General features: G+C 32.1%; 1 protein-coding gene and 1 long non-coding RNA gene across 2 annotated transcripts; both read right to left on the reverse strand.

Annotated features, from left to right (window-relative positions):
* Positions 1 to 303: 303 nt before the first annotated feature.
* On the reverse strand, positions 304 to 1,698 carry LOC141666150 (uncharacterized). The gene has a single exon (XM_074472147.1). The coding sequence runs from the start codon at positions 1,696 to 1,698 to the stop codon at positions 304 to 306; it is 1,395 nt and encodes a 464-aa protein (XP_074328248.1).
* A 6,118-nt stretch (positions 1,699 to 7,816) lies between these two features.
* LOC141666558 (uncharacterized) lies at positions 7,817 to 9,509 on the reverse strand. The gene is made up of 2 exons (XR_012552277.1): positions 9,401 to 9,509; positions 7,817 to 8,119 (listed from the first exon to the last, which is right to left on the reverse strand). It is a non-coding gene; the product is annotated as an uncharacterized LOC141666558 (long non-coding RNA).
* Between the last annotated feature and the right edge of the window lie 304 nt (positions 9,510 to 9,813).

Genomic DNA, 9,813 nt, shown 5'->3' on the forward strand with positions numbered 1-9,813 from the left:
TTTCAGAAGATATGTCCACATAACACGGCTGTAGTCATCCACCAACAAGAATATATACCTGTTCCCAGCCATCATGGATGGTGTGATCCGACCGCATAAGTCACCGTGCACGAGCTCCAATACTTTTTTTGCACTATAAATCGTTTTAGTCGGGAAAGACTTCCTTGTTTGTTTTGACATGAGACACCCTGTGCAAATTTCGTTTGGATGTTTTAATTTTGGCAGGCCTTGCACCATCTGTTTTGATGACAACTGAACCATGGCATTGAAATTTACATGTCCAAGTCGAGAGTGCCAAAGCCACTATTGACTGGTTTTCTGAGATAGTAAACAACCAGGTTCTTCAGATTCGAGAATAATTTTATACAACCTGTTTAATGACCTCTTTACTTTCATCAATAATTTTCCTGCAGTGTCCCGAATCCACAAATACTCACCACTTATAATAATTTTATTCCCTTCTTCTAATAATTGACCCAAACTAACGATATTACTATGAAGAGAGGGTATATAATATACCTCGCGAAGAAGTCGTTCTTCACCTGTCTTGCACTTTATTGCAATCGACCCTCTTCCCTTTATGTGCACAACTGATCCATCTCCAAATCTGAATTTCCCCGTTATTTTTTCGTTCAATTCTCTGAATTTTGATCGTTGTCCAGTCATATGGTTGCTTACCCCGTTATCTAAATACCACATATTTGACACAAATTCATTTCCGCCACTTTCTTGACCCAACCTTGGATTTACTCCTTCTTCATTGATCAACATTACATCACCCACACTGGTTTCACCATCTGTCAAGAGCAAAGCTGGTTCGTCGTCTGGTATTTGTGCTATATAAGCTTCCTCCTTCTGTTCTTTGTCACGTCTCGCCTTTCTGCATTTTGCAGCAAAATGACCGTACCCAAGACAATTGAAGCACCTCACTTTGCTTTTATCACGAACACCACGAAATCCATCCTTTCCTCGAAACTTTTGTGAAGATCCTTCTGTCCTGTTACCTCGTTTCAGCCATTCGTCCCTTGTGAGTAGTAGTTTATTGTCCTCCTTTTCTTTCTTTCTCCACTCATCTTCGGTTAGAAGTAATTGACCAGTCTCTCCACTGGTTTCACTCTGTCCACGCACTCTTTCTTCGTGAGCTTTCAACGAACCCACGGTCTCTTCGATAGTCATTTTTTCCAAATCACCAAATTGCTCAATAGCGGATGTGATTTGTAGAAACTTCTGTGGCATTGCCCGTAACACTTTCTTAACAACATACGATTCAGCCATATCTTCTCCCAAGGCACGGATATTGGTCACCAATCCGTTCAACTTTAAACAGAATTCATCGAGCGATTCTGAATCCTTCATACTCATCGACTCAAATTCAGATTTAAGTGTCTGAATTCTCGCTTGTTTTACACGATCTGCCCCCTGGCAGAGAACTTTTACTGCCTCCCAGGCTTCTTTTACCGTCTCCTTCTCAGCCACGGAAAAAAGGATATCTTCAGGTATACCCTGGTAGATGGCGGCCAATGCCATCTTATCCGTTTTCTCTTCTATAGCATCGTTTGGATCCTTCGGTGTCACCGCTTCCCAGATCCCGTGTGCCTGCATATATACCTTCATTTTCAAGGCCCACGCTGTGTAGTTTCCTCTAGTCAACATGGGATAACTCAAGCCAAAACTCTCCTTATTTTTCCCGGTCTCCATCTTTGACGCCTTTGGCATATACTTGGGCATCAACAGAGTTAATAAGCTCTGATACCAGAATGTTAGACGGATCAAAGATATATGAAATCAACTCACGCGTGTTTAACACATATGCTGGAGAAAAGTAAAGATACACCCATATGTCTTAGTTTTTTATTATGCAGCAACTTACACATATAAAGGAGACTACAAAATGAAATAACTAAAAACAAGGAAAACTAACCAACTACTTCCTAAACATCTTGAGTCAACAAACGTTTATTCAACCACTACTCCCTACAAACTTGCTACTGCATGAAGACCATTTCCAGACTTACAGCACAATAATAAATTACCGAGTTTAGATTAAAATATCCAACAGGATTTAGTCTGTTCCATACAATGAATTTAAGTCATAGTACAGGACCAATTTTTTCTAGTAAATTCCAAACTCCCGCCTTTAATTTATATGAAAGAAGAGAATTTGATTCTCTCTACACTAATATCCGGTCAAAATTCTACTTCAAACAGTATAGATGTATATATACAACCATTTATTGCATAGTTAAAAGAGTTGTGGAGTATTTGCGCCCAAACATATGATGTCATTATTGATCATAGTTTTAATTTACAGGAAGGGATGTTCTAGACCATTAGCGATTTCCCAAGATATGTTATGATGTCTGCTTGGAGTCAATGTGTGAGCTATCGTGTCCGATGTGTTATTACGAAACCTGTTCACAATATTTATAACATGGCTGAAAAGTGTGTTGTACGAATCAGAGGAGGTTTCTTGATCATTCACACAAATGGAGGTTAGAAAAGAACAGATTTAAATGGAATTTTGAAACAAGGAAAAATGCAGAACCATTAACGGGGACATAGAACAGTTGTGGGTTGGGTTTGAAAATCAATTTGGAGAAATTTGAAAGAAAAAAGAGAAAGCGAAAGTAACATCCCTTATAAGAAGAAGTCATTTTTTTTTCATTTGCCCTACTGGAAGCATAATCCACAAAGATGATAAGTGCTCGGTTTAAATGCAACCTCGTGGCATTGTACGACCGAGGCAGAACATAATGAAAGGTATTAAGATTTTATATGAGAAATGTCAGTGTCATTTTTATAGTTGTGAAGTCTCTTTTCTAATTATACTATGCCATCTTTTTATACAGCATCAATTAAAGAAGAACAAATGAAGAAAAAATTTTTGCTGCACACCGGCTCTGACAGAAGCAATAAAAGAAGTTGAAGTTGATTTTACCACCGTGACAATATAAGCAACCAGTTGCCAGGATTACAAATCATGAAGAAAAATAAACTTATATATAGTGTATAATTAAACTGGTTTTAGGTCAACCACATGATAGAAATTGATGCAGATGCAATTATGGGGATACCCATTACTGGAGGTGAATCGGTACAAGCAAGGAAGAATAAACCGTATGCTCGGAAAAATAAAAAGTTTGAAGAACTTGGGTAAGGAAAATATGTGAATAATTTTAATCGACCAACAATCCATAAAAGCAAGGGAAAGGAGCAAAAACGGGGGAATCTGATGAATATATCTTGGAAAATGATATCCAAGAAGATAATGATGATTCATTAAAGGTACAATAAACTGATTTTTTATATATTAATCAGTTTGAGTTTTGAAAGGAAAATATATTAATTCTACAGAATTAAAGTAAATAATGTATATAAAATATATAATTATTAACTTTGTTTAGATAATCCTCTCAATTAAAAGAAAATAATATTAATGCATTAAAAGAGTTAATATTTTACTTATATTCCGTGGAAAGACAAAGAAGATGGAGCTTGGTCCATGAATTCCTTCCTCGGCCAATAATTGCAAGAAGAACAATATGTGGAAGAAAGCATGTAAATCTTCCATTTGTGCAAACAAGGTGGTGCAAAGAAGGGAGTGCAGAGTTTATTTCATGAAAAATTTTAAATCGGACATGTACATGTAGTAAGTTGTTGAAAGTGGTTTAGCTGGTGCTTATGTGGCGTTGCGGGAACATAAGGCTCAAAATCTTGAACGAGATCCAAGAATAGAGGATGTTGGTGAGTCTAGTTTGCCAAATGTACCTGAAGAAGAATTTGAACAAGATACTCTATATATGTAAACCTCAATTCCCATTTGTACGATAAATATCTATAATATTTTTAGTAGTATATTAAAATTTATATATCTTGTTTATACTTAGACCACTCCAAAAAAAATAGAAGATGGTCAAAAATATTTAAAGTTAAAAGTATGAATTCTAATGAAAAGGTGGTCATAAATTAAATAAAGGGGGCAAACCAATTGGAGATAATAAGCCTATGCGAGAGCTAAGTAAATTTTCGAGGATGCTAGTTAAGGATCATGTGTCGCTTACTCATGTTAAATGGCATGTGGTTCTTGAAGAATTAAAGAATAAATTGTTGCATTATTCTCTGGTAGCCTTAACTACCGAAACTATTTCCTTTCTTATTTATATATTTGTTGTGAAATAATGCATTTTATGTTTGACACGTTATTGGAAAGGTATGATATTCCTGAATATGACTATAATTGGATTAACATGACACTTAATACTTGTTTAAGAGTGCAAAAGTCGTGTGCGACGAAGGATCATTACATAATATATGGAACTGATGAGCAAAGGATCGAAAATAGGCCTGATGAAATTCCACTTGATCATTACATAATATATTTGTTACCTTTAAGTACAATTTAAATCGAGAAATTAATTTTTTTTATGATAATCACTTGCAAAGAAAAAATACAGCTCGTCATAAATAATTTGCTGACCCACACACTCCTAATCATAAACGTCTTGCTTAAGTTAGATCCAAACTGGTACGATATTATTTTAATTATGAGAAATAAATATTCAATTTTGATAAGGTATACTTTAGTGAAAGTGGTGTGACATGGCTTTTTACTTGTTTACATTTTCTCATATATGCTAGAAAAGCAAAGACCCAAATCTTGAAACCCCTGGTGATGCTAAAGTCTATTTCAAAAGTCGCAAGTGCAAAGAAGGTCACAAGTACAAATATAATACAGACGCAATCCAAATGCGAATTGTAAATATTTCTAGTGGTAAATAGGAAGTCTAGCCATTTTTACCGCAAAGATGGTCTTGTTTTACATTTAACAAATATTTTCTAACTTTCACTTGTAGAATTGCATTCAAGAGATACTGAAAGAAGGAAATAATGTAGATGCGGTGCTTCCCATTGAAAAGCATAGATCAGATTTATTGGTAGGAAGGTTTCTTTAGAGATAACTACTGCTACTGTAGGAAATGGTTTCTTTTGAGATAACTCATACTACTGCACAACCAAGTGCAAGTGATTTGGCACAGATAACTCAACAACTAGAAGCCAAGTTTAACGGAATACTCTAGGATAATAGGGTTTGGATGATAGAGAAGCTAGGTGAGGCGAATCCTGATATGAAAATTGACATTGAAGACTTCTATGCTTCCGTCTCTAGTGATCAGGTCGAGAATGGATCTCATATCAGCCCTTCCACTCAAACTCCCGAAAACAGAGGCGACATTTCTTAAATATGCATGTTATAAAACTTTGATATATCATATTGTTAAATTTTTAAATTTTGGTATAACATTATTACTTTTGGTATCTACTACTTTGCCACACTAATATAACATTATTACTCTTGGTATCTACTACTTTTATGATGCAAACTGTGGTAGTAGTTTGGATATATTTGGAGCTATGGTTGATGAATTGAAGTGACTTTTGTCGTAGTTTGGCTATGTAGTAGGTTGCCGTATTAGAGTTATGGTTGGTATATTGGAGTTGTGGTTATAATATTTGAATCATGGTTTTTGTAGTGTGGATGATGTTTTGGTAATATTTTGTATAAGATTGTTGCTTAAACAGGGCTGATATTTTAAATTTTATAAAAAAATAACCATTATATTTGCTTATTCTAGTATAATTTATTTATATATTATAGTGTGGCATTAAGGAAACCAATTATTACACAATAAAAATACACTAGTTTTACATTACACGGCTAGAATGTTATATTAGTCTATATGGGTCCTACTTGTGGGTCAAATGGGAGTCAATCTGTTACAAATTAGTGCCCTATTGTGATATTTTTCTCTCTTTTACAATATATAGCCAAACACTACCCTAAAAATGATCTTGACGGGCAAGAGATGTAGAACATTTCTATGTATTAGCTATTGGGAGTTGTGATGCATGTTCAAGTTAGTTCTTTGTCAGATTTGACATTCATTATAGGTAGGTAAAGAAGGTATTCGAGTAAACCCGAAATGGATCATTAGATTGCGATTAAACTAGTTATGAGGTACTTGCAACGAACAAAAATATTAATTGCTCATTTACTGGAAATCAGAATATATATGAGATCTTTAGGTATTCAATTTTTTATTTTGCTAGTTGTGTAGATATACCAAATCTACTTTAGTTATGTTTTTTATATCTAAACAAATCGATATTAAATATCTAATTATTACAAAGAGACTACAAAAAGAAGGTAGTATTTATTTACTCCCTTCGTCCCGACCAATTTTTTACGTTTGGTTTGGGCACGGAGGCTAAGAAATATGTATAAAGTAGTGAAAAAGAAAAAGAAAAGTGAGTGAAGTGGCAGAATCCTTTGATTTTTAATATATAAAAGGAAGATATTGGAGTAAAAGTAGTGTGAAAAGGGAGAAAAAGAGGGAAAATGGTGGGACCCATTTACTATTTTTGGTAAGTTTTGAAATGTAAAAAATTGGATGGGACATCCCAAAAAGGAAAGTGTAAAGAAATGATTGGTACAGAGGGAGTATTATATAAGAATAGAGTATGACCCACTAATTAAAGTTTTAACACTTAAGGTCTTTCATGGGAATACTTCTCATGTGGGTGTTGTCCCTTTTGAAATATTTTCAGTTTTAGTGAGAGTTTTATTTTCTTCTTATAACCGGTACTCAATTTCATATTGACACTATTGTGATGCATTATGTGTTTTGAGTTTTTACAGAATGAAGTAATGTTTTTCCTTTCTATTACTCTAATTGAGCTTTTTCATTCAATTATGGTGTCAACATAAGTTAAAAGTATAAAGATTGATCTAAATGCCAATTGAAAGTAGGCATGATTGAAAACACATTCCATTTAATTTCTAGTTACACATTCATACTTGATGTATGTCATTAAATATATTTATGTGGTGATCATTGTGGATCGAGTTACGACAATGTGACGAAGGTCGCTTTGGTTTCATAATTATTAATGAGCTGGACCAGATTCACTGACCAAGATATTCTAAAGAATAAATAATTTTGTGAGCACCTATGGTTTATAAATATAATTGTTGTTTGGAGTATTTTGTAGCCCAGGTGGGAGGTGTTAGAATATTTTATAATATTCATAATACATATGCTTACGAAATAAATAAAATTATATTTTTAATATTTTTTCCATATTTTGACTAATTCGGTGATATAAAATAAATGGTCCAATAAGTATGTGTTTTGTAATGTATAATACCCAATCGAAGTGTGATTGGAGTTGGTCTGATTCAAGGTAATAAGGTCTAGTTAGACTACTATATAAAAATTTAATTGAGTCTTAATCCCCCAGACTATTAACAAATTTCATCAGTGTAAGAGAGATACAACTAGAGGCCTAATCAAGTATGCTCATGATAAAGTCCGACAACTCGTATAAATATTCCTATTCATATATGGATTCATATCTACTATCATTATGAAATCAGGCAGGCTTCTCTATTAGTGTAACCATGATAATATGGCATAAGATGATGGTGGTTATATATTTAGATCTAACATGATATCTTTACTTTTTAGTTATAGTAATTAAATTTTATTAAGTAAGGTCCTCAAAATTAGTAATTATTTATAACATGTATTTAAATCTATAAGTAGGAAGTTTCACTATGTGATTTTTCATGATGGTAAGAAGTGTCATATAACAAACTTACCCCTCATTCTAATAGTATTTTTATTATTTAAATTTGTATTAAATGCATTTTAATAACACTTATATCTTTAATACTAATAAATGAGCTAGATAAATGTCACATGTAAACATTAATTATGTTTAATAGAAATGTAGTTCAACAATTTTACAAGAAAAATTAACTAATTTTTTTAATTATATTACATCATAACTGAAATTTGATTATCAATCGGGTAAATGTTGGACCCTAAGCATATAATATGCAAAACTTACCATAAACAGAAAACATGTAGAAAGGTATGGGGAAAAATATATAATATCTAAAAGAGAAAACAAGTGCCAAAGGAGACATGTGGAGACATAAGCCATCTCTGGCAGGACTTCAGCTCTTTTCTTGGACTCCACTTGGGTTACCATAACATCTGCTGAGAAAAGTTTCATATTCCTAGTAAAGAGGGCTAGAATCTTGTGGGATCTGCAACTGGTGTGTTGTAATGATGTATCAGATATTGATACAAAGCTATACTCCTATTTTGTATGTAAAGTTACATTGCATTCAAAATATAGAGTTTGTTGGTATGATGTTAAAAAATGGTGATCATAAACCTTGTAACATAATAGCATATAAATTGACATATAATAAAACTACTCACGTCATACCTTCAATCAAATCTAAAATACTAATGAATTTTTCATTTAAAAGTTTTTCTTTAGAATTGATTTTAAGTGAATATAAATTTAATAAAATGATATATCATTTTAATTCAAATTTCCATTTAATGACAAGTCAACTAAGCAACTAGTCATGTGATTGATAACTGATAAATTAAATATATTTTAGTTTTACAATATCAATCATACAATGTGGTAATCATTAAGGTTAATAATAATTTTTTTTTGAATGGGTTAATAATATATAAAAACTAGTATTTAGTAAAAGTGAACACAAGATTTTAGTGTAATATAAGAAAATTAACTTAGCATTCAACAAATGGCCATGTTTTTACAAACTCAATGAATGTTAAAAAATTCAAGTAAAATATTCATGTTTAAGGTTGAACTCTTGAAAAATTGTGGGGCATTTGAGGCTTGATATTCTCACAGAGGTTTAAACCCTAGTTAATTATAATTTTTCTTTTTATAGGTATAAAAGTTATGGATGTAAAATATATTTTTTCTTAGTGATAATTTCATAATATGTATAAACAAAAACTAGTTGATGCATTCAAAAAATATTATTATCAAATAATAAAAAAATTGTTTTAAGAGGGTATTAATGATTCAAATTAAATATAATATATGTAAGTGGATAACCATGCAAGTGGATAAATAAATAATAAAAAAGTATATTACATGAACTAACTAATGTAAACTACATTTAAAATTATTTGAATAGATGGTTATATTGAGGCATCAACCTTGCATAAAATACAAAAAAATTATACGTGTACAAATTGTAAAAGGTAATTCAAGTAAAATAAAATAATATGGAACTTAGTACTATTAATTTATTTTATCGAAAGGTTATTATTTCCAAAACAAAATTTTTGGGATAGTTTATGTGCTAATTGAAAATTTATCCACTGTGTTCATTTGTGTTTTGATCTAAGAAGCCTCTATTAAACCCCTATAATAATATAATTTAAAAATAAATATTACCAAATAATAAGTAAAAAAAACCTGACCCCAACACCTATATACATATTAATATAATTTAAGAAACATATATTATCAAATAACAAGTAACAAATTTGGAGATTACCTTCATCTTCCATATCTTCCTGGGGAGGATATTCATTTAAATCGAAACTATGTCTACGAGGTTCATCTTTCCCAACATTTTCTTCTAAAATTTCTTCAGTGAAATGACTTTGATCACCTAAAAAATTGGAAAATAAATATTAAAAAATTTGTTTACCTTTTAAAAGTTATCCTTTAAAAAATAGAACTTACCACGCTCATCATCAAGTGTTGGATCATGATCTTGATGGTCTTTTATTTGATTCCCCTCTTTTTCTTGTGGAGGACATTGTTGATTCCCATCTTTTTCTTGTGGAGGACATTTTTGTTCAAGGAGATGTGTATATCTATTAATATCGAAGTTAGTTACAGCGCTGGGCCCTTTCTTCTTAATAACAGCTTCATCATATGCTATAGCAGCTTTTTTTGGGGAAT

This window comes from Apium graveolens, chromosome 6 (genome assembly GCF_009905375.1).
Source record: "Apium graveolens cultivar Ventura chromosome 6, ASM990537v1, whole genome shotgun sequence".
NCBI classification, from domain to species: Eukaryota; Viridiplantae; Streptophyta; class Magnoliopsida; order Apiales; family Apiaceae; genus Apium; species Apium graveolens.